The 25,194-nt window shown below is 43.1% G+C and overlaps 1 protein-coding gene across 4 annotated transcripts; it reads left to right on the top strand.

Annotated features, from left to right (window-relative positions):
• The first annotated feature begins 7,334 nt into the window (after window positions 1-7,334).
• On the top strand, window positions 7,335-18,315 carry ZBED3 (zinc finger BED-type containing 3). Of its 4 annotated transcripts, none has more exons than XM_082651424.1 (4): window positions 7,339-7,412; window positions 10,633-10,672; window positions 13,963-14,078; window positions 14,771-18,315. In XM_082651424.1, exon 4 carries the CDS (start codon window positions 14,785-14,787, stop codon window positions 15,424-15,426), a length of 642 nt encoding a protein of 213 aa, XP_082507550.1. In that variant the 5' UTR covers window positions 7,339-7,412; window positions 10,633-10,672; window positions 13,963-14,078; window positions 14,771-14,784; the 3' UTR covers window positions 15,427-18,315. The 4 variants fall into 4 exon arrangements, with proteins under 4 accessions (XP_082507548.1, XP_082507550.1, XP_082507549.1 ...); XM_082651423.1 differs by having other exon boundaries at window positions 7,342-7,479; XM_082651422.1 differs by lacking the exon at window positions 10,633-10,672 and having other exon boundaries at window positions 7,335-7,412.
• The last annotated feature ends 6,879 nt before the right edge of the window (window positions 18,316-25,194 follow it).

Below are 25,194 nucleotides of genomic sequence, written 5' to 3'. Positions count from 1 at the left end.
ACAAATCTAGACTAAAAGCCTGATGCAAACAACCCTGTTTTTTAAAACAATGGGGCTAGCAAGTGGGAAGCTGAGCCCAGTATCTGAAGCCCGCCCAGCATGCCCATCAAACTGGAGGTTTCATTCACACCCAGATGTTGATTCTGCACACCCGCACTAGGGGGGGCAGCTGAAGGTAGAATGAGGGAAGAACCTCCGATTTCTACGGTATGTGCCTTTTAAAAAAATATGCTTTCTATTGTGGTAAAATATACATAAAATTTACTGTTTTAACCCTTTTAAAGTGGACAGGTCACTGGCGGTAAGTACACTCACACTGCTGTGCAGCCACCATCATCCAGCTCCAGAACGTTTCATCTTCCCAAACCGGAACTCTGTACCCATGAAACACTAACTCCCCATTCCCCTCCTTCCCCCCCCACCCCGGCACCCACCCTTCTACTTTCTGTCTTTATGAATCTGACTACTCTAAATACCTCATATAAGTGACATAGTACATGTTGTGCATTTTCAATCCCTCCGCGTATATACTGAGACCTACTATTTGCCCAGCACTGTGCTGAGCTGTATGGGGGGAATGTATAAAATATGAGATCTGATTTCTGCCGCTGAGATCATCACAGGTGACCTGTGAAGGCAAGGCTAGCTTCTAGAATCTCTCTCATCTAAATGTCCCCTGTCCTCCAAGTTTGTATCATGCACTTCCACATGGTATAGTCTAAGAAGTCTTCATAAAAGTGGTGACTTGAGAAATGAGAATGACGTGTGGTTGGGAAGAGAGGGAGGTTTTGAATTAATTAAATCACTCACAAATCCAGGTAGCCTGGACCATCCCAAGCCAACCCAGGAAAAGCCGAAGGGCCACAGCATAATGACCTGGCTTCTCTGAGGACAAGATGCAGAACCCTAGATCTGTGAATCAGACTGCTGTTTGTATCCGCAAACCACACATACAATGGTTTCCTTTTCTCCTATTGCAGAATAAGACACAAAAGAAAATCAAAACCGTTTTGCTGTTGTTGTTATTCTTTTTAATTATCTCAGAGAATAGCCAAGCCAGCTCTTTTGTGCAAGTGTGTCTTTTTTCCTTTGGCAGGAGAAGCTAGTAAGAACTTCTGAAACTTGTGCGGAATGTCTGACCACCAGGGTCAGGTCACATCAACCTTGACCACGGCAGGGGACACGGACCCCTGGGGAGATAAGCCTCCAGATGCTCACCCTAACAGTCACACCAGGCCTTCAAACAAGCAGTATGGACACCACCCCTGACGCTCCAGCCCCGCCAGCACTTTGAGCAAGTGTCCAACGCAGCCGCACCCAGACAAGGCTGTCTGTGCAGGGGTGCCGCCCACCCACCATGGCTCCTCCTGCCGGGTCTGCTTTCCAAGCACAAGCCCCCGCTAGGGACCCTGGTGGGTAAGAACAAGAAGGCCTTCACTTCTGTCACTCATACTGCTTTGCCTTTTCTGTCCCCCTGCCCTTCTTCCCTTTAAGATGTGGCAGCTAAAAAAAACAGTATTCCCTACTTTAAGACATTAACATTCCTTAGCGTGTCCCACAGCATGTAGGTTTGATTCCGAGTGTCCATTCAACTGTATGTTAACAGAAATTGCAAATGTGGGGCTAAGTGAAGCAGCCAGAAAAGTGCACTGTGGGTCTTTACAAGGCATTTTACAGCCCTGGGAGAAGGAAAATGTGAAATGGCAGCCAGTGGGTCCTACCCAGGTCCTACAAGCCACCCACAGTCGGAGGCATGCAGTAGTTTATGGTGAATGGATGTACACAAACCACAACAAAATACAGGATGGTGGATTAATGGATTCTGAAAAGGGGTGGAAATTCTGAAATAAGTCCTTCTATTATTTCTTCCTAATAGTTCTGAGAAATCGAAATCAATTTCTAAGGCCCATCTGAGAATTTCCATAGGAATAGAGCCATTTTTTTCTGCTACCAGTGTCTCCCTCTCATCCCAGTGACCTGGAAGAGGTCACCGGGGGAGCACTACTCTCTAGAGGTGGGTATCACAGGGATGCTGCCCTCTGACCAGCAACCCAGGCACCTCAAGCACACCAAGGCCAGGAAAAGACAGCAGGGAGACATGGAACGACAAACCACACTGCAGTTACATGTACCAATTCCGTCATCCACCCATTCTCTTGCTTATTATTTTCTGCTACATATTGAATTGGTTGAATCTTAAAAATATCTTGGTTTTGGCCCACAATATTGCAATATTGGTCTACCTGTCTCTAGTCTGTTTTTTTTCCTGCACACCCCATAGCCTTCCCCGAAGTGGTATACTTAAAATAGAAATCTTACTGTGTAACTCTCTTGCTTAAAACTACCTCCAGGATAAACCCCAAGCTTAGCTCACTATGTTTCAAACAAAAAGAGACTTGCACTTATATATAATTGTAGTGAAAATGTCAAGTTTCAAAGGTAAGTTTAAAAAACTTCCTAAGTCTCCAAGCCAAAAGCCAACCAACAAAATAAACAAAGTCTATAGTAACACATGAAATGACAGAAAACGCTAAAGTTACAAAAATGAAGAAGTTGGGTCTGAAAAAGCCTAAAGGTGAGGGTTGAAAACAGTTCATCACGTGGGGATAACTTTTGTTACAATCATGACTATAAATATAAAATGAAGACATTGTCTGAAAGGCACACAATTATTTACAGTTAAAAAAAAATAAAGCCTCTTTATTTTGGTGTGCATTACTCTCCCTGCTCCCCTATCCCACCTCCTGTGATTACCTCTCAAGCTACTTGTGTCATAGTTTTTGTCTTAGTTATTGCATTGAAGGGAACACAAGCTAAAAACCAGAGTGGTGCTAGAAAGCAGAAGCTTAAAACCTGTGAACCTTCAAACCTCAAGATGGGATTCTGGAACTGGATTATTTACCCATCAGATGGTAACAAGGATCTCATTTCTAGTGGTAGGTGGAGCGATGAGAACCCTTGGTGTGCTGTGGTGTTAGGATTAGGATTCTCACCTGTGATGGATTAAGATGACAAACAGATGAAAGGGAAAATGGTTTATTCAGTAGCTTTGGCTGACCCTGTAAAACATACACATCCAGAAGCAGCTAGTCTGACAGACCACTAGAATAGCCTATTAAAGTTTCAGCTAAGGTGCCATTTGTATCTTATAGGGATGGGATGCTGTCGTCCAGGGTAAATTGTATACATTAAATAAATGATTTAATGGGTCTATGTCCCCGGTAGCTAGAATACATGGGTCCTCAACACCATATAAGCTTTCTGGGGACTTCCCTGGTGGTGCAGTGATTAAGATTCTGCACTCGCAATGCAGGGGGCCCGGGTTCAATCCCTGGTCAGGGAACTAGATCCCACATGCTGCAACGAAGAGTTCACATGCCACAAATAAGGAGCTGGCGAGCCACAACAAAGACCCGGCACAACCAAAAAAAACAAAAAACAACAACAACAAAACACTGTATAAGCTTTCAAGCACCACAAAACCTGGACCCATATTGTGTCTACTAATGTCAGCATTAAAAGTAGCTACATCATACCCTTCTTCTCCTAATCCTCAGCTCCTCAAACTACCTTCTAACTTTTCTCTAAGTGAGCTAAGCTGCAGGCAGCTGCTAATCACGACTCTCCTCCTCACCAAAAGAATAATTCTGAGGCTCTGACAAAGCCCATACAGCAAAAACACTTTTCCGGCCAGTCTTCCCCACCCTCACTCCCCATTCCTGCAACTCTGTCTGATTTTGGGGGGCAAACTTTTCTTCCTCCTTCCCTTTCTCTCTTTTCCCTTTTCTTCCCACCTTTCCCACTTCCCTTCTGCCTTCTTTCCTTCAGACACTGCCAAAGATGCATATAATTAAGGAAAAACTAAGTAATTCAGGGAATTGGGACAAAAGGAAAATAAAGGTAGGAAAATAAAAGGTTAGCACATAGAAAAGTTTACCATATGGAACTGGTAGGTGAGTGTTATGAGTTGAATTGTGTCCCCCCTGCAAAAAAAAAAATATGTTAAAGTCCTAACCCAGGGTGCCTCTGAATGTGACCTTATTTGGAAATAGGGTTTTGGCAGATATAATCAAGTTAAGTTGAGGTCATTAGGATAGAGCTTAATCCAAGCTCCATCCTGGTGTCCTTGTAAGAGGGAAGATTGGACACACACACACAAGGAGAATGCCACAACAAAGGCAGAGATTGGAGTGATGAAACTGTAAACCAGGGATTACTGGCCACCACTAGAAGGTAGGGAAAGGCAAGGAAGGAATCTCCCCTACAGGTTTCAGAGGAAGATGGCCCAGCTGGCACCATGATTTCAGACTTCTAACCTCCAGAACTGTAAGAGAATAAATTTCTCTTGTTTTAAGCCACTTAGTTTGTGGTACCCTGTTACAGCAGCCCTAGGAAACTAATAGCGTAGGGATCCCATATTTGACTCAGCCTCCTAGCAGCTGAAATAAGCAAACAGTCCAATAAATGAACCACAGTGCCCACAGGATTCAAAGGTTCCATTTGTTCATGGGATGCAGAGCTTTCCATGACATGAGAGATCAGAGAATGGTCTTCTCTCTGGGTCCTACAGAAGAAACACTGCGGGATACAGTGGACAACTGTAGTCAATGACATTATGATACTGATCATGATAATGAATTTTATGTAGCTATGTCCTACAAACTACCTCACTGAAGGCAGATGGCATGACCCCAATGGAAAGTTCATTAAAAGCACATATAGGAACCAGAAGTGAAAGAGGAGACATTACTACCAACCTTACAGAAATTAAAAAGGAATACTATGCACAACTGTACACCAACATATTAGATAACTTGGATGAAATGGACAAATTCCTAGAAAGATGCAAACTACCAAAACTGCCTCAAGTAGGAACTGAAATCTAAAAGACCTAGAACCAATGAAGAAATCAAATTAGTAATCTAAAACACTACCCATAAAGAAAAACTCAGGTTAGATGGCTTCTCTGTTGAATCCCAACAAACATTTAAAGAAGAATTAATATAAATTAGTCACAAAATCTTCCAAAAAATAAAAGACGAAGGAATATTTCTCATTTTATAACACTGTATTACTCTGACACCAAAACCAGACAAAAACATCCAAGAAAAAACTACAGACCAAAAGCACATATAGGAAGGATGTATTGTACCAAAAGAGTGTGGTCCACATACACAGCTCTATAATGTCATGTCTTTGAGGCAAGCTCCATAAGTAATTTTCTCAAACTGGGTTTTTGATAAGGATTAGAGAGCAGATTTCAAGGCTATAATCTCTGGCAAGAATCTGGAGAGTAAATATTCTGCATTATCAATGAAATGTAAGTCGTTATGCTTTGCCAACTTCCAGGGCAGAAGACAGAAATGAGATCCTCTTATTTATTTATTGTTAACAGCATGATGAAAGTTAAGGGAACTGCTACCACCAAAATAAGAATTAAAGAGTGTTTTTCTTGCTGAAATTTGAACAAAGAGTGTGGGGCAAAGGAGAAGAGTTATTAGATATTTTAGATATATTTTATAATTTGATTTAAAATTTAATTTAAAACTACAAGAAAGATTTCAGACTATAGGAAAGTTTAAGCATTGACTTAAACACAGAAAAGACAGGCTCCTTTTCTCTGGACTTTAAAAATAAATCCAAAACACATCTTGCGAGCATAATAAACATAATTCCAGGAGTCCAAAGTCTACCCTTTTTTAGGTCTTAGTTAAATGCTGCCACTTTCAAGAAGATGTAGCTCTTCTCCATTTAGTGTGGCACATGAAGGTTTCCTCTTACATTGTTCACTTTCTTCCTGGAGTTGCATTTGTCTTACTGTTTCACTGGAGTGTAATCTTCTTGAGGGCAGGAATGGTGTCTTGAATTAAGACTCTTACTCAGGTATAGGATAGTGCTTTGGGTACAAATAGCACTAACTAGAATTAAAAAATACCATGTGTCTCATTACATGGTCAGTTTAAGGCTAAATGGATTTTTAAGGCACTCAAAGTGTTAAAGCCTCTTGTTAAAAGGACTGTCAGGTACAATAAACTTTAAAATTTTGTTTTTGAATTAAACCATAAGAGATGGCTTTAATATGATCCATTTATACTACGTACTTTTAATCAGATGTCCTCAGCTATAAGTATAGACATCTTTTGGGAGAAAAGTAGTAACCTAATAGTTAACCTTCACATTACAAAACTATCCCTTTGAAGACATCCAACCAGTTTCTTCTTCTGAAACCATTCTTGGAATGGTAAGGAGAAACCCCATTAATAGACTGTGAAACTCTGGTTTATAGAAAGAATGAGGTTTTCAAAAAGAAATTACTTAAACCAAAGTATGTAAGGTGGATTGTATTATTCTAACCAGTTATTTACTCAATTTCATTTAAAAGGATTATACAATCTCTACCCATTGTCATGTGACTGGCAAGGCTTCCTTATAAGAGGAATATACTTTCTGGCCCCACTGATAGGCCCTGTCATGTTACTTGCTTTGGTCAATAGAATGTGAGCAAAACTGAGGTGAGCAGAACTGAAGGATACAGAATGTGAGCTGTTTTCAGTTTTAAAAGCAGCATGTGCCAGTGGTTTATAAGAGCTGATTATTACATTTCCAGAAACTTGGCAAGCCCCTTGTTAAACTGTTTGTAGCCTGAAACCTGCCATGGTGGGAGTATTTACATCATGGAAATAGCAAGCACTACAAATCAGTATTTCTCCTCCCTCAAGTTTGGGTCCAGCACACAGTGAGCGTGTCCCCAAAAAGTTGGTCTTTCAACCTGGAGCCTGCAAGCCAGGAAACCAGTGGAGTAGAGCCAAAGCTGCCTGCAGCAGATGTAATTTGCTTGAGAAATGAATCTTTGTTTTTGTAAATTACTGAGTTGTAGGGGTTGTTTGTTACCTAAGCATAATCCACCAAAAGCTGACTGATACACCATGCTAGTATTATTAAGTTTTAGTGAACACCAATGAGCCCTACCTTTATCTGTCCAGACCTTGGTTCAGGGGATTTCTTCTAACGACTTGTGCCATCGCACACCTTGAACCTGAAAGGATGAAAATTACACTCAGAGACTCAAGCCCAGGAATCCAGGTCTTGGAAGGTTACTATAAAGATATAAAACAGTAATTCCATTTTTAAAAATCACTAAACTACTGCATCATTTTTTTTTTTTAAACCTGGGCAAACACAAGTCTGTTGCTCATGGACCTGGACGGTTCGGGAGTGACTCTCCAGCCCTTTCAACACCGGGTCACACGTTTCCATCCCCCCTTTCCACTCCAGGCGCATGAATGGAGCGCTGTGTCTTTAAGGGGGACGCGGCGCTGAGATTTCCGCACAGGACAAAATGTCTGCGAGGATCCTGGAGGGGATCGGCGATCCCAGACACCCAGCCCACCTCCCGCTTCGGGGGTGATGGGGTGAGTGTGGGCTGCGAGACTCACGGCGGCGCGTGCCCACGGGAGACTGGGGAGTCCCGAGGGACAGGTGAGGGATCGCGGGAAGCTGCCTGGGGGCGGCGGAGTGAGCTGGGACCAGCCGGGGGCCTGGCGGGGGATCGCAGAGCGCCAGCTCCCCGCAGACGCAGACGCGCAGGCTTGCTAGTGCATGGGGTGCCGGGCTTGCCCTCCGCGGTGGTGGGATTACCGTTATTGTAAAAGATGCGTTTGGACCCGGGATTCTGCGTAACGCACGGTTCAGTTTCTTTATGCACCTCATTTTTGCTCCTGCTCTACAGTCTCCCTTCAAAAAAGTTATTCAGGAATATCGAAAGTCATGTGCTCTCCCTTTATTAAAGTTGCCTTATTGCAGTCAGTCCTTTAACAGGGCAAGTGGTTGGCGGCCCTTTCTCTAATTGAGACTTTCTGAATGTTTCCCACTTTGGGGAGAAACCGAATGCAAGCCAGATGCTCAAACAAAGACCCCGATCCCCACCGTGCTCAAACAAAGGAATTTTCTGATCCTTCAGGAACATACAGGAGCAGTTTGCTATAATCACTTACACTAACTTAATGCCCGAAGTTTACCAAGAAAAGTTAGTTTTCCCTCCTTGAAAGGAAAAAAAAAAAAAAAGTACCTGCTACCATCCAAACTTCTAATTAGCTAAGACTACAAAGATGCGGTGTTTACGAGAAACTGTTGTCGAAATAGCTTAATAAATTGACATAATTAGGGTAATCATTTTCTGTACTTTTCATTAATGTAATTATTTATACACATTTTTAAGCCAAAAATAGCTTGAGGCAGCTGACAATGAAAAGTATACAACAATGTATGCAAAGACCAAGAGTCAATACCGCGTAATTCTTAATTAAAAAATCTTTGTTACAGAGCTCTTCAAAGTAGGGCAGCTTTAAATCCCACTAATTCACATTAAATAATGCATCTTACACGATGAAAATGGATCAACACCTTTCTTTTTAGGAACACATGTATTAAATAAAATAATGTAGGCCTGAAATAAAGGTCCACTTAGGGAGGAAGCGTCACAATTTTCATTAAAAAAAATACATTAATAGAGAGCGTTTCTCAGCCTTTTAGCTAATGGAAGAAGTATCTAAAATTTTGGCTTATGACATTTAGAGAACATCTCTGATTTACCAGTTCATTAGCTGTGGGTCCAGTACATTTTTTACAGCCCATGTGTAACATTTTTCCAAGTTTTTTCACACTTAACCCTTTATTCCCTGAGGTATCCATCCTTTACAGTTTGGAAGCATTTTTACTTCAACTAAGCCTTCAGCCTGGTGACTATAGACTAATTTTTCTAACTGTCTAGATTTGTTTATAAATAGATTAATATATGGCAGTAAATTAATATTTCAACAGAGATGGACAGGTAACAGATGAACTGTAGTTTCCTTGATACCTCAGTTGTCAAGGCTAATTATTTGTTTTAATTATTATATTCTGCTTTGATTAAAGTTACTGGTGGATAAAAATGTTTTTAGTGTTTTCACATAAGTCTGTGTGGATTTGACATTAGGGTGAATTTCTCACCTAAGATCCAGCCAGGCTCAATCTACACATATTTGTTTGTAACTCTGCTAGATTAATCCAACTAAAGCGATTAGACTTGACCATGGAAGGACAAATAGAGCTTTCTGTGATTTTCTGAGAACACTGCCTGGTTCTTTGACATTTAGCCTGCCTGATATTTTGTATGTGTACAAGCACAAGTGTAAAATAATAAAACTAACTTCTGTGGGTGGTTTATAGGATGATTCTCAATGTTATAATCATACATTGTATGTATACACCCATATTTACACAAAGTATTCATCCAGGTTCTGATCTCTTCCTTTATTCTCTATATTGGTATTCAGGGAGATCACATTGAGGAATATGGGTTTTAATCTGATAAGTTATTAGAAGAATAAAACTTCTTCAGAGAACATCAAGTGCAGAGGTAATTAATATGAATGTCTTATCTTCCAGCAGCTTAGACTTCGTATCATCCCTTCCAGATAATGGATACTGGAATGAAACTCATCATAGAATTCAGAGGCATCATACCATTAATACTACTCTCTCCCTTTCCAAGAAATAACTAAAATCTACTTTTTTTTTCAGCTTTTTTCCCCCTGAAATTGGACTCAAAAATTTCCACTGTTAAATTAATTTCATGCTAGCAGTGCATTTATTTAGCCTCAAAAAATTTTATTTAAAATATAAGCTTGGAAGCCTAATTATACAACTAAAGAACTGGTACTTTATTTATTAGAGTCAGCACTAATGGTGACGCGTTTTAGTGAATGTTGTACCCTGAGCAAGGTGGGGAAGGGAAAGAATGCTTAAGCACGTGTATCTGCATGAACCTTTGTGTTAGGGTCCCCAAGCCCACGCTTCCCCACTCTTCATGAGTGAACACTGCTCTGATCTTTACCATGGGTGTCAGCATCTTGAAGCATCTCTCCCCACCAGATGGTAGGCTTCCAGAGGGCAGGGACTATGTGGTGCTCCTCTTGGCATCCTGGGCAGCAAGCACGTGCCTGGCCCTGATCAGGTACACAAGGAGAGTTTGAATGAAAGAGTGGATGAAGTGAAGGGACGTAAACGACATAATCATTCATTGGCAACTTTCTGGTAGTTTTTCAATTGTTTAAGGAAAATTAAGAGAGCTTTTACTTTTCGTTTTCTTCTTGTTAGCTAACCATACAAGTCAATAGGTGTTCGGTTTTGGGGCAGTACTTGGTAAGGAAGAAATGCATATCACAGGACCCCACATCTCTAGTTAGCCCCAGCTAACTAGGCCTCCCTATCATCTTCTACCTGAGTGATGAGCCACCTATTGTGCAGGAAGATCAACTGAGGAAGTGAAAATAAATTTGGTTGGGGGTGGGGAAGTGGAGCTATGATTCTTTTTAATTTGCTTTTTGTATTTAAAAATCCCCAAGAGAATTCTTCCAACTTAAACTACTTCCTCTATTGAATAACAGAATATGTTAAAGAGAAAAACAGCACTCCCTTTTAGCCACTAAGAACTTCGTGTAGGCATGTTTGAATAGTAACTACTGGGAGCTTCCTTTTGTTCATGCTTTGAATTGATATAGCACTGGCGAGTCCAACAGTGACATCTCGTGCGTTATCTGATTTCAGCCACCTATTAGGGGCAGCTAATCTTATCATTTCTCCTGACAGATGGGGAGATAGAGACTCCGGTGAGCTGGGGCTAAGAAAGGTAAAGTTGGGCTCATTTCATTTAATGCAGTGTCCCCTGAGTGCCTGCCCTATGCAGGCCCTATGCCGGGGAGATGAGTGAGGTGTGCTGCCCTCCCATGGCACCCTCCATCTTACGTCGATATAGAATCTCCTTCTGCTCAGGCAGGGACGTGCTCAGGCAGGAACCACCCACACTGAGCAAGCTCACACACTGGGATCCCTCCAGGGCCAGATGGCAGTGCACTATGCCCCATGGGACTGTTCCCTCCAGTCTCCAGAGTTAAGGCTGCCTAGGCCTGCCTGAGCTCACATGCTTGAGGATTGCTTTATAAAATTACTTTTTATTTATGTATAGACCCTGCCATATATATACTCTACCTAAATGTATACACATGATCACGTACATGCTTTCTCAGCACTTTTTCTTTTCCTTTTGTCTTTACCTCTGCCCCTTCTCCTTTCACATCAGCTGCAACCCCCTCAACCCATAGTGTATCTCATTTTTCTTCATATTTATAAAAAATCATTAATCTGTATATCCTATACAGATCTAATTATTTAATAAGAGTGAGATCATATTATACACACCTTTATGCATCTTGCTTTTCTCCCTAAACAGTTCCTCCAGACATCCCCCTGACAGAGCTCCAATCCATCCTTTTTAATGGCAGCATAATATTCCCTGAGGTGACTACACATTATTTACCCAGCCATTTTCCTGCTGGTAGCCATTCTCTTGATTCCAGTTTTTTGCCATTCTAAATAATACTATGATAAACATCCTAATACATGTTACTTTACATATTGGTACTTTTACTTCTACAGAACAGATTCCCAGGAGTTGGATCCCCAATTATATCTATTTTTAATTAATAGAAATTGCAGATTGCTTTTCCTAAAAGCCTTCACATCTCCACTAGGAATGCATGAGCATACCCTTTTCTCTGCCCCCCCTTCCAACTTTGGCTGACAAACCTCTTCATTTTTGTTAGTGTGATGGATCTAACATGAGACCTTATTGTTACTTTAATAGCACTTCCCTGAATATAAGTGGTGTGCATCTTTTCACAAATTTCCTGGCCATCTGATTTTGCTCTTGGGTCATTTGCCTACTCATATTTCTTGCCCATTTTTCAATTGGCTTGTTTGTCTTTTTCTTCTCAGTTTGTAAGAGCTCTTTGTATATTAGGGTCGTGGCTGAAGATTCTAAGACTTCTCTCCCAAGCCAAGCTGACTTCCAAGCCAAGCTTCTCTCCCTCTGCACTGTAGGGATGGTTGAAATGAGCTCAGGGATTGCTTAGCAGACCTAGGAAGGTTCTGCTAGGAACGACTTGTGGCCACAGTTACTGCTGGTCACTCTTTAGAGACTGAGTCTGAACAGAAGACTCTTCTGAGCCAGAATGTAGCTGTGGTCGGAGGGCTGAGAAGGTGAGGCAGTTCTGAACCATGCTGTCTTCCACCGGTTAAGACCTCCGAGAGTGAAGGCTTGCCAGGGCATAGGAGGTCCCTCTGCCGCCCTCAGAGGGGCAGCACTCTGCTGGCCAACACTTGTGGTGCTGCTTGTCCCTGGCTCAGATGAGGGCTCCACTAAGTCTAAAGGATTAAGACATCAAAATCAGTGATCAGTGCTTCTCATCCCTGTTTTCCACCTTAAGTCTTAGAACAGATGCCACTCCTGTATGTGGCACTCCTCTGGGCATCCCAGATTTTGAAGAAATTAAATCTCTTTCAATTTATAAAGTAAATATAGGCACTCATAATACTACTATTCTCTCCACTTTTGTGTATGTCTAGTAATTTAAAGAAAGGGCACACTCTGGAAAGGTAAGATTCTAATTTAGAAGGAATGGAATTCTAAAAAAAAGAAAAAAGAAATGTAGAAAAAAATTTTAAGTAAAGCTGGGTAACAAAAAACATCTCTAAGACTAAAATCTGGTTCTGTTTACTAAACACAATGTTTACTAACCGCAAAAAAGTTATCCTTGAAGGGGGTCTGTAACTCCCCTCCTCATCCCACCACTCCGGCTTTGGGGACTTTATTGATTTAGTAAATCTCTTGGGGGAAATCTAGCCTTTAATTTCTAATGACCTTTTATACTAATTATCATGGGTAACCATATTCAAACCAATGCCTCATATCAGAAGATACGTAAATAGCTATTTCTTTTGTTAGAAGAGGCCTGGTACTTATTATTTTTTTGGATGATTCTGGTAAATCCATTCTTTTTTTTTTTTTAATTCAAGAGATATGTTAAATGTCCTGCCTGATCTCAGTGGACTTGCTTGGTGGGAAAAAAACAAATGAGGTTTAGAAAAGTGTAACGCATCTGTAACAAGACTATTAGCAACTGAATTAAAAGGTTCACTAAATACTATTATTAAAGCAACATATTTTTCCTGTTTTCATCTTTGTCTTCAGTCATCCCTAGTTGCCTTTAATAAAAGAGATTCTGGAACTTCATCATCTCCACTGCTGCTGGTTCAAAACCTGACAGTAGGAGCAGGCACTGGCTATCTCATTGTCCATTATTCTCCCACCTCGGCCTGAACTTTCCCGATGAAATAAGTTCTCAGGAGAGCTCCAAGTCTGTCATATATTCTATTATTATTTTTAAACTTTCAAAGCAAATTTGTCTAGAATCACACATTTGACCCTTTGTGAAGTTTTGTTTTGTTTTGTTTTTTTTGCGGTACGCGGGCCTCACACTGTTGTGGCCTCTCCCGTTGCAGAGCACAGGCTCCGGACGCGCAGGCTCAGCGGCCATGGCTCACGGGCCCAGCCGCTCCGCGGCATGTGGGATCTTCCCGGACCAGGGCATGAACCCGTGTCCCCTGCATTGGCAGGCGGACTCTCAACCACTGCGCCACCAGGGAAGCCCAGTGAAGTTATTTTTTAAAGAAGAAAATTCACCTTTTCTATCTCCCCCCTCATTTGATAGGTTATAACAGTGGGAAATGTTTTCTTAATAGAAAAGACCTGGCAGTGATAGGCACTGTGTTGTATTTGGATCCCTTTAACTACAGGTATTTGTTGGACAAAGCAAACAGCTATTACTTCTATTTTTCTTCCTTAATTAAGAGAATCCACCAAGCTTTTTGTCTTGCAAATATAGACTGCGGGCCATTTAGTTGGGATAAGCAATATAGAAAACTAATTTTATTTTTTTTATGACTGGAGCACCTATGAGAGGGTCGGCAGAATGAACACCAGAGGGACATGGCACCATCCAGGATTTCTAGTATCTACTTTCAGGGCTGTTTAATTGAATTTCTTTTACTCCACCGCCTGTCCTCTGAATTTACTCCTAGCACTGCTGATGGTTCTTGAGAACTCAGAAGCCACACTGCAGTGTTTCCACCTGAGAACCTGGGCTGGCTAGAAACCCTGAGGCAATGATAGAGACAGCCCACCGCCTGATTTGAAGGTAAAAGTTTAGAAAACTGCTTTGTATATTGCTGTTTTCTAAATGTGCGTATTTTTTAAACATTTTAATGATTCTTAGCAGTTCTTGTTTCTCATAAGCACATCGTTTTTAAAATCACAAAAACAAAGATATTTTTACCTTGAAAAAAGTTGTCTCCTTGAAAGCTTTTTGAAAAGCTGCTCAGTCCTAGCACTGTCACCCTTAAAGTCCAAGAAACAAAATTTTCATTCCTGAAACTTTTTTCCCCCACTCCTTTCTTGTGCAACACTGCGAGAAGAATTCAAAAGGGAGCCTTGCTCGTTTTTTTTTAAAGAGCGTAAAGGAGACTAGTTAAAACTAACATATACATACAGCACTTATTTAGCTTATTCTTATGAGAAGCTTGGCTTCCCAATTTTAGTCTTAGTACTTGTGAGCCAGGGAATCCAATAAATTTCGAAGAAAATTCCTGGTTAAGGAAAGAAGGGCTAGGCATTTTCTACCTTTCCCCCCCACGAAGAATCAACGGTTAATACCTACTGAAAAAGAAACGCAAGCATCTACCCAAACTAACCGCAGGATTTTTATCAGTAGTGAGAGGGAGGCATGGTTTCTTGACAGGCTAACTCTCGTCCTAGAAGTTGTGTGTTGGAGCGTGTGTCCGTGTGCACATGTAATTTTGTGGTCGTCTTACCCTGTGTCCCTCGGTGCAGGCGCTGCCTAGAGAATGAGGAGCGACGAGCCGGCCGTGACCATGGAAGAGACGGGCGGGCCGGACGCGGCTGCAGGCCGCCTGGGGGCGCCGTACTCCGAGGCCTGGGGGTACTTCCACCTGGCGCCGGCGCGCCCCGGCCATGCGTCGGGCCCCTGGGCCACCTGCCGGCTGTGCGGGGAGCAGGTGGGCCGCGGCCCGGGCTGGCACGCGGGCACCGCTGCGCTGTGGAAGCACTTGAGGAGCGCGCACCGGCGGGAGCTGGCGGAGAGCACCGCCCGCCGCTCGCCGCCCGCTGCCCCCGGCCCCGCCGCGGCCGCCGAGGGCGACTGGGCGCGCCTGCTGGAGCAGATGGGCGCGCTGGCAGTGCGCGGCAGCCTGCGGGAGCGCGAGCTGGCGCGGCGCGAGGCGGCCGTGGAGCAGGGCGAGCGCGCCCTGGAGCGCAGGCGGCGGGCGCTGCAGGAGGAGGAGCGCGCGGCGGCCCAGGCGCGCCGGGAGCTGCAGGCCGAGAGGGAGGCGCTGCAGGCGCGGCTGCGGGAAGTGAGCCGCCGGGAGGGCGCCTTGGCCTTGGGCTCGGCCCTGCTGCACGCTCCGCTCAAAGAGGAACCCGAGGGGGACCCCAGGGACGGCTACGTCATCACGAAGGTCTTCCTGTAGGTTTTAGCCGCTCCCACCCACCCACCCCCGGCCAGCCCTACTCAAAAAGTGTGGCCCGCGGACCGGCGTCTTCAGCCTCACCTGGGAGCGAGATCTCAGGTCCGTTGCCGCTCTGCCGAATCGAAATCGCCAAATGTGGGGTCTTGAGAAGCACTTCGGAGGCCAGGCAGAACCAAAAATCAATCCGTGGTCCTCCGGGGTGCCTGGGAGCGCAAGCTCCAGCGGCCTCCAATGCTGGTGGCGTTTAGTGGCATCCGCGCAGGGGGTGGTTTTCCTCTGACTGCCTTTGGAATGAGAGCTCCAACAGCCCTGTGAACCTAGATCACCTGGAGCCATGGCCATATTGTGCCTGGTGACTTTGAAAGGACAGGAGCTTCCTTACACACCAAAGACTATCACACCAGGTGGCTGTACACCAGCCAGGGCAACCCAGGGTAGAGGGTGCATGGAAATGATAAAGCATTTTTACCCAAAAAAAGTTTTCCTCATTTCCTAATGAGTAAATCATTGATGAGTAGTCTTTGCCCAGCGCCAATTTCTGAACGGGAGAGTTTCCAAGACTGCTCATTACCCTGTCATTTCTAGTGCCTTAGGAAGGCAGTCCTGGAGAAGCCCTCTTTTTGCTCCCCTCCCCATCTTGCCCGGCAGTACCAATCACCCTATCTTACCTCCGCCCTCATTTTTCCCGTTTCAGAGCCAGTGGCAGCTGTGCTGTTTCCCCACTTAACTGCCTCACACCTGCCGCCTAGTAGCAAGACATGACCTCATCCCTCGTTATTAGGAAGGGAGCTTCTGCCCCCACATCTTCACAGTCCTCACTCCTGGGCCAAAGGGAAGGCACCCTCCCATCTGAGGCCACCTCCTCCTCTCATGTTTTCATCCATTCCTCTTCCACCTTTCCTGGGCCCTTCCTCCACAACGTTACCTCTTTTCCTCTGTCTCATTCCCTCCCTTTCTTCAGAGTCTTCCTCTTTAGCAATGCCCCAGTCTTCCCTGGACTGAAAAGAAAGACTCCCCCAGCCTGGATGCTCCCAACTGAGCACCCCCTAAGCAAGGACTGTCGAGCAGTCCTTGCTGCTTATATTTCCTCCCCACTCCTTACTCCTTCACTCGTGGTCAGCTTTTCAGGCTACACTGGACTCTTAAGAAGCCGCTACAGTCTCACAATGGCTGAATATGATGATTTATTTTCAGCCTTCATTTTGCTTAATCTCTCCCTTCTTGAAATTTTTCCTTTGGTAGATGGAACTTGCTTTTCCTCCAGAGAATTCCTTTTCCTGATGTAGACTGATCTCCAAACAGTTTTTCTTCAGGTCTCTTTTTTCCTCATTTTTCTGAGAATTTGAAAATGTTCAAGCATCCAGAAAAAGTTGAAAAGCTAGTACAATGAATACCCACATATACCCTCCACATAAACAGTTGTTAACATTTTTGCCATATTTATTTTTCTTCCCTCCACCCCAAACATGCATGGCATTTCATCCCTAAGGTATTTCAGCATGTTTATCCCAATAGCCTCTAAGACAGATTCCTTAATTGAAATTCCGTAACTGTCCCAAGAGTGTCTTTTTCTCTTTTCTAAAAAACAGGGCCCAGTTAAGATTCACACATTACTTTTGATTATAACCCTAGTCTCTTTTAGTCTAGAACAGCCCCCTTACTATTTTTTTTCCATGACATTTACTTTTTAAAAAGTCCCAGCCATCTTATATATGTCTTATAGACGTCCTGTATTCTGGATTTATCTGATTGTTTCCTTAGGCCAATTTATGTACCCAATCTTGGTTCGTGTACCCGTAGAGGTACAATAATCACCTCTGTGCCAGCGACTCCTGACTACCTCCAGCCTTTAGTGTTCTTCCGGGTCTGTCCTTCATGGCCAGTCCCCTGCAGCATGTCTCCACCTCTACTTGCATATCTTGCCACAGGAGATGGTAGGGGTAATTCTATTCAACTCTGCATCTCCACCCCTGACCCAATAACTAATAACTACTGGGCTCTTAAAATGTATCAGGTACATTTACATGTATTATCTCACTTTATTTCCACAGCAGCTCCTTGGGGGGCGGGTATTAATACTATGCCCATTTTACAGCTAAGGAAACAGAGAGGGGTTAAGTGGCTTGTATGAGATTAAAGCTGGTAAGTAGTTGAGTCGGGTTCCAAATACAGTCTCTACCTGCAGATGCCATGCTCCCAGCTGCTGTACTGTCGGCCTTGTTACTCAGTCACTGGAGCTGACACCTGTTTCCTTCCTAACTCCAACTCCAGGTAGTACCATCAGTGACATTAACATGTACTGAGCACTCACCATGCCAGAGCTGTGCTAAAATGCTTCACAAGAATAACTGCCTCTGCCTACTATGCAGCAACCCCATGATATAATTACTCTTACACCCATTTTGTAGAGGAGAAGAGACAGGCTCAGGGTAACTAAGTAATGAAGCGGCAGAGTGGGATTTGAGCACCAGTCTCACTGAATCCTAGGCCCCTGATCTATTGAGTCTATATCTACAAAGTATCACAGCTGTCTTCCTTCTGATGCCACCTGCTCAGCTCAGGCCCCATTTATCATTCATCTGGGATTCATCTTCCCATCCTTGTCTTCCCACACTGTCCCCTACTTGGCCAAAGGAACTGTCCTAAGCTGACATTGATTGTATCACATTGCCTGCTCAAAGGACCCCCAAGATCACCCATCATCTACAAGCTCTAGCTTTGTGGCTTGACGTTCAAGTCTCCTCGACCCCTGTACCAGTCTTATCTGTCCCTTCCCTTACACATGCTGTGTGCTTTGGCCAAACTGGACTCCTCGTTCTTCTGACATGCCCTGGTGCTTGGCACCTCTGTGCCTGTTTGCCTTTCCTCCACTTAAAAAAGCCCCTTCAATTTCTAAGTATGAAAAATCCTGCCCATTCTAAGACCTAGCTCAAATTCGACTGCCTACATGAAGCTTTCCTGGATTCCTCATCATTCAGAGATGATTCTTTACTTCTCTGGACTCTCAGCATTTTGTATCTCAAAACCCTTAGAAAGGCCATCTAGCGTGTGGCTCTGTGGGTTCCTGTCTTACCTCCCTTGCCTGAGCCCTTGGGAGTAAGGATGGAGTTCACTCATCCTTCTGCTCCCACAGTGACTTGCCTGTAACAGCTGCTCAATAAGTATTTGAGGCATTGAAGTCAATGTCTTTAAGATTTTCACAAGTCTTCTCAAATTATTAATATAATTATTCATTTATCTTTAATCCTCTAAGTAGAATTCCTAACCAAAAAATAGCCTAAAAGGAAGCAGCAGTAAATTTTAAAAAGCTGTTTAGTCAATAAAGATTTAATAAGTGTCAGTTATTGGGCTGTTTGGTTTGAATCCAATCACCTAGTATGTCATTATCAGGAACACTTTTCTTAAAATTATTTTCTTTACTACACAATTAATAAAAATGCAATGCCCCACTCTACGAAGAAAAGCTGAAAAAAATCCCCCGAAGTCCTGTCACCTTAGACTGCTATTAACATTTTAATGTATTTTATTCTTTTGTCTCTTGCAATTTTTGTATTACTCTAATAATAGTATGATTTTTCTTTTAAGTATTGAAATTTAACTTCTTCATGTGGATTTATAAGTTGGGTTATAAGATTTGAATCTGGACTTTTTGGAAGAAAAAAAAAAACTTCTACAAATGTCACTCTTCAGTTTCACCAATTGTTAGAACCACTAAAATAAGCAAAGATTGACTTTCAGAATCTTAACCTCTCCTTCAAAATAGATGGCTAATGGGAGCACCAGTAGCCTGTTCAGGGGATGGGGAAAGCAATTAGCCTGACTGATGACTTACCACTGGTTGTGGGAGTTATACACTTTTTACACTTCTGCATTGCTATAACTTTTCTATATCAAGCATAAATTACCTTTATAATTAAAAATAAAGTTACTTACCTCTTGCAAATGGAAAATCCTTACTACCAGCATTCAGCTTCCTTATTTAAGATAAACAAAACTTCCAACACAAGAACCGAGATAATCTTCAATTCCAGAGAAGCCTAGAAGGAAATGCAGCCCTTGTCCAGTCCAACTCCATCATTTGACAGAGGAGAAAAATGAGCCTGAGTGGCTCGTCCACTCTTAGTGGCTATGATGGCTCACCTGACTCCAGCCTCATCAGATATTCTGCCTCTTTGGCCTTGAGGGCTTCTGCTGGCTCACCTGGCAAAGCACAAGGGCTATCAGGACCAACTGGCTAAGCTGGCATCCTGTCAGCTAAGAGCTGGGATCTGAAAGTGCAGAGGTGGGTTCCGGGGATTGCATCAGCCTCTCTGGCTGTGGCACAGTCTGCTCACAATTAGAGTTGTCATTGCTAGTGGGTGATGGTGACATGCCTTGCATATATTGGCAGAGCTTCCCTGATTTATGTGACTAGGCTTGCTAATAGCACCAGCCAGCACTGCCTTTGAGGGCAATGCACGCAGTGGTGAGGTGGATGGCTGGAATTGGGATGCAGAATGCCCTAAACCTGACTCCTGAACTCCTGCCATGATGTAAAGTGATCAATCACTTCTTTAGGTTGAAATTTGTCAGGGAGGAGGGGGTGTGGGCAGAGCAGGGTAATGACAACCAAGGCTGAAAGAGCTAGGGTCCTTTATGCACCTAAGTTTTCATCCTTGGAGGCTGGACAAGGGAAGGGCTTGGCTTGGTCTGGGCTGAATTTCTACTTTAAGTGGCTGTCCATGTCTTAATGTCTTAGAGGGGATTCATAAAAACTGAGCTGCTGTTTTGTTTTGCTGCCATGGACTCATTAGGGAATTCTATTTCTAAAGGTTTGATCTTCTTACCTTTCTACAACTTGAATCTGCTCCTTTGTCTGGAAGATGGATGAGGTGATCCTTAAGGTCCCCTTTAGCTCTAACATGCTGATTACATAAAATACTGTGAAACATCAATCTTTGAGTGAATCAGTTGTTCTGTTTAGATTTTCTTGTTAATTGCAGATTTAGAAGAAAATGTTGAAAGTCACATGTGTGTTTATTAAAAATGATAATAGTATATCACACTTCTACAGAACTGAGGTACTAACTCTACGGGATTCACACCTAGAACTGAAAATGTGTGCAGTGGTAATAAGCGTGCTCTCCTATACCATACTTTTTGTCTTCACAACAGCCTGCTGGCAGGACAGGTATAATCATCCATGCTTTACTGTGAGGCTCCACGTTTCAACAAGGTGAAATGGCCTGTAAAGGCCACACAGCTTAATAAGTAGCAGACTGGAGGCTGGACCTCAATCCGTGGTTCCCAGTCAGACTTGGGACCAAAGAGTTGGACCTCCTTCCACAACTCTCTTCTGGCTCACCTCTTTACCAGTGCCAGGACCTCTGTATCATGGCTTAAGTGTTTGCTGACACTTGGGTCAACGTTGGCTACTTCCCACCCACGAGCTCTGGTGCTGAGGGTAAGCAAGGCAGCTTTCCCAGAGGAAGCAAGGTTGGCCTTTATTAGTTTCCTATTGCTGCTGTAACAAATTACCACAAACTTAGTGGCTAAAGACAACACAGATTTTATTATCTTATAGTTCTGCAGGTCAGAAGCCTTGAAATGCATCTCAAAGTGTTTGCAGGGCTGTGTTCTTTTCTAGAGGCTCTAGGAGAGAATCTGGTTTTTTGCCTTTTCCAGCTTCTAGAGGCTGCCCACATTCCTTGGCTTGTGGCCCCTTCCTCTTCAAGGCCAGCAAGGACCGGTCTTTCTCACGGGGCATCACTCTGCCTCCCTTGTCCACATTTAAAGGACCCTCTCTTTAAGTTCAGTTGGTCAGCAGCCTAATATCATCTGCAACCTTAATTCTCCCCTGCCAGGTAACACTGCATTTCCAGGGATTAGGGTATAGACATTTGGGGAAGGCGGGGAGGTGACAGGCATTATCTACCCACCACAGCATTATACTGCCTGACCCAGGTCTGGGGGGTGGGGGTGGGGGTTTAGAAAGGCACATGCCTGATGGGGACCCCCTATTCCTCAGGAATCAACACTTTACTGGGGGTCCTAATCTTTCCCTCTTGTATTAATATTTTACTCAGCCTCTCTGCCCAGTGCAGGGAGTCCTCATAGACTTTTCTGAGAAAGATATCTAGAAGGTGACGATGAAGAATGCCCTCTGGGGGGAAATCAGAGGCCTCCAGAGTTCTGAGAACATTTACAAATTTGTGGCACTGAGTAGGATCTGGCTGACTAGGAAGGCTGGGGGTGTGTGCGCGAGGAGTTGATAGAGCCTTTGGAGTCAGATGTGAATTAAACTCTAAGCTTTCAAAAAAAAAAAAAGCGCACTCAAATGTTATGATTAGTGAAAATGCTGAAACATAAAAAAATAAAAGGAAAATAACATCTAAGCTCCCAACCACCTACGTTAGCTGTCACCTTGGCAACCAGCTCAATCTCTCTGAAATCCAGTTTCTTCATCACTAAAATATAGAGAGAAGACATACCTTACAGAGTTGTTATAGTGATTACTATTTAGGCAAATTCTGACATAGTTTAAACTCAATAACCATGACTTCTTTTTTTCCTCTTACTTATCTGAATGGGAGCTCAAAACCAATCCAAAGGACTTCAGAAAGAGCACCCTGGGACGATTCCCGAGAGCAGAGGCACATAAGCCACAGAGGTTTGCCAAGTCATTTTCCCTCATGATGGAACTATTTTTCTATCAAAACATAAATTTCATACCTGATTTGCCAAATAAGCTAATCCAGTCAAACTCAATGTGACTGGTGACTACAAAGGAATCTGACCAATCGTACAAGTAAATATATCAAAACCTACCCATTTAAGCACTTCTGCCTTCAAAGTTGTCACCTTTGAAGACTATACAGTTCTTCCAAAAATGCTTCCATGCTTAAAACACTTCTGGAACTCCTCTTTTAGAGTAGCTCTTGGAATTTCTGGCACATTCTTTAAAACACCCTAAGGTTGGCAAATATTCATCTTACCAGGAAAAGTTGATTTTTGAAAAGAGCTGCCAGTTACTCAGAGCCCAGTCTGGTGAATATAACCAGATTAACATTTCTTGTTAATAAGGTGTGATTATAATAAAGCATTGATAATTCTGTGTGTGTGGTTCATAAACTGGCCTTGAAGGTGTTGTACATTAAGGTTAAGTAAAGGGAGCACAGTTGCAGTAGAAATTAAAGCCCATTTGAGTGGGTTTATGATGTGAATGAATTCAGATAGCCCTGGGAGTCATTACATATTTAAATAGTACTAGATGTTTCTCTTTATGAAAATCTTAATTATGACATTCTCTAAAATCTGATTTCATAGTATTAAAATGAAGGCTTTAAGGAAAAGCAATAAATGCTAATGAAAGCTTCATTATTTCAGTATATATTCTCCTGGGCCTTTGGTCAAGGTAAGTAATGAGCAGATGAATGAGCTGGCAGAAGTCTGTTAGTAATTGGAAGCTAAGTAACACACTGTCACGTGTTTAAATATATTTAATAATAGTCCACCAACTTTTCCCTGTCTTGCTTTCTGGGCAATGAAACGTAGATGAGGAAATTTCTGGGCATTTTAACAGAGATGAGGAAAGCTAGCTTTCAGCTGGAAAAATTTCTGAAAGTCATTCTTACTCAGCAGACACAGAACATTGTTTGCCTCCATCACATTAGCTTCCCCAAGTGTGTCTGCTCTTCATCCTCCAGGGACTTTTTGATTTAAATGTTTTCCATCAACTCCAATTTCTAACAACCTGATAAATGTTGCTTTTTTTTCTTGGTACTTCAGTGCTCTATTGTTCAGACTTAGAACCACAAAACCCCAGGGTCTGAGCAGGCAGAGTTACTATTATTTCAGGTAATTAGAGGAGATACATAATCAAATGAGGGGCTGCAGCCTCAGTAAGGTTCTACTGCTGTCTACGTATCCAAAACCCTTAAAAACATGACTAAAATATTTTGAAGGCAGAGTTTATAAGATTTCCCTAAAAAGGTCTGATTTAGAGACAGATCTGAAGGCATTAAAAACAACAACAAATTGCCCCTTCCCCTCCACCCCAAGAACTTCGGCTTTTGAAAAAACTTTGAAGTGAACAGAAACCATTTTGGATTAATACTTTTTTTGAAACTATCAAGACCCTCATGTGACTACTTGGCCTTTGCATTCTACCAAATAGTATCTAAAAATAAATGTAAGCTCCAACACTGCAGCAAGTCTTGCCCAATTTGTTTACTGCTGTATCCCAAGTGCCGAGAATAGTGCCTGGCCTATATTAAGGCCACCTGCTGAAGGAATGCATTGCTGCTGAACTTTTATTCTTATATAAAAGTATCTGAAATCTAGTTGTTCGAGTTCTCCCTGTAGCTTCCCTGCTCCCACAGGGTACTGAGAGCCAGGGTGACCTGCAAGACCTCCCTATCATTTTCTCCAATGGCTTCATTTCCTAAGTCATGCAAAATCCACCCCTTCTTTGAGGATGACCTCAAAGGGTCACCCATGATACCTTCTACCCTTTCTCACCGTCTATCATCTACCGGTCTCCTGTTCATTCTCCAATATTCATTAAGAAACCCAGCTCCTGATGCAGTCTTGTCCACGTATCATCACCTCAGGGAATGAAGTCGACCCATCCACTTACGCGCCTCAACCGTCATCCTCCCTGACTTCTACTAATAACCACCATCTCTGCTCCAGGAGTCTATTCCCAACCGTGCCCTTGGTATTTTTTTTTTTCTTTTTAATAAATTTATTTATCTTTGGCTGCGTTGGGTCTTCGTTGCTGTGCACAGGCTTTCTCTAGTTGCGGTGAGCGAGGGCTACTCTTCATTGTGGTGGCTTCTCTTGTTGCGGAGCACAGGCTCTAGGCACACAGGCTTCAGTAGCGGTGGCGCGTGGGCTCAGTAGTTGTGGCTCGTGGGCTCTAGAGCTCAGGCTCAGTAGTTGTGGCACACAGGCTTAGTTGCTCCGTGGCATGTGGAATCTCCCCGGACCAGGGCTCGAACCTGTGTCCTCTACACTGGCAGGCGGATTCTTAACCACTGCGCCACCAGGGAAGTCCCGCACCCTTGGTATTGATCGCACAGCATAATAACACTAACAGTCACTAATATCTGAGGGCTTATTATGCACCGGGCACGGTGCTCAGTGCCACACAGGCCTTCTCTCATTTAAACTTCCCAACAACCCCATGAAGACATTAAGCTAGAGGTTTAAATAAATTTTTAAATGTCACTCGGCTGAGGAGTGGTGGAGCTGTGATTTGAACCCAGGTCAGTCAGACTCTTCAGCCAGTGCTCTTAACCATCCCACTGGGATGAAAAGAATAAAAACTTAAACCCCAGCTCTACCACTCTGTCACACAGACTTTTTGGCCTTGAGCAAAATAAACACTTAAGTCTCAGCTTTCTAATTCATAAAATACTGGCAGAAACAAAGAAGATAATATATGTTAAGTGCTTACTTAGAACAGTACCTAACATACCACAAATGTGTGTTCCATCCACCCTATTAACAAATGCTTAATGAACACCTCCTGAGCATCCAATCCTGTGGCAGGTACTGAAGACCCAGCAGTGACTGAGACAAACAAGTTCTCTGCCTTCACAGGTCTACCCAGCCCCTGCTGCATGCTCAATAATAAATATTTGATAGAACAAGCCCTCAAGGAGGTCTGCTAGCCTCCACTCTGCCCCTCTTCAATCAGCCAGTTATTTTGCTATAAAGCAATCTAATGAGGACCCTTCCGGGCTTAAAATTCTTCAGAAATTCCTCATTTGCAAAGAGATAAGA

This window comes from Grampus griseus (genome assembly GCF_964374135.1).
Source record: "Grampus griseus genome assembly, chromosome: 3".
NCBI classification, from domain to species: Eukaryota; Metazoa; Chordata; class Mammalia; order Artiodactyla; family Delphinidae; genus Grampus; species Grampus griseus.
The sequence above is the reverse complement of the archived record's forward strand: the minus strand, read 5'-3'. Positions and strand labels throughout refer to the sequence as shown.

Bases quoted from the DNA above. Each gene is read 5' to 3' on its own strand.
- ZBED3 (XM_082651422.1), top strand. From the start codon at position 14,785: ATGAGGAGCGACGAGCCGGCCGTGACCATGGAAGAGACGGGCGGGCCG.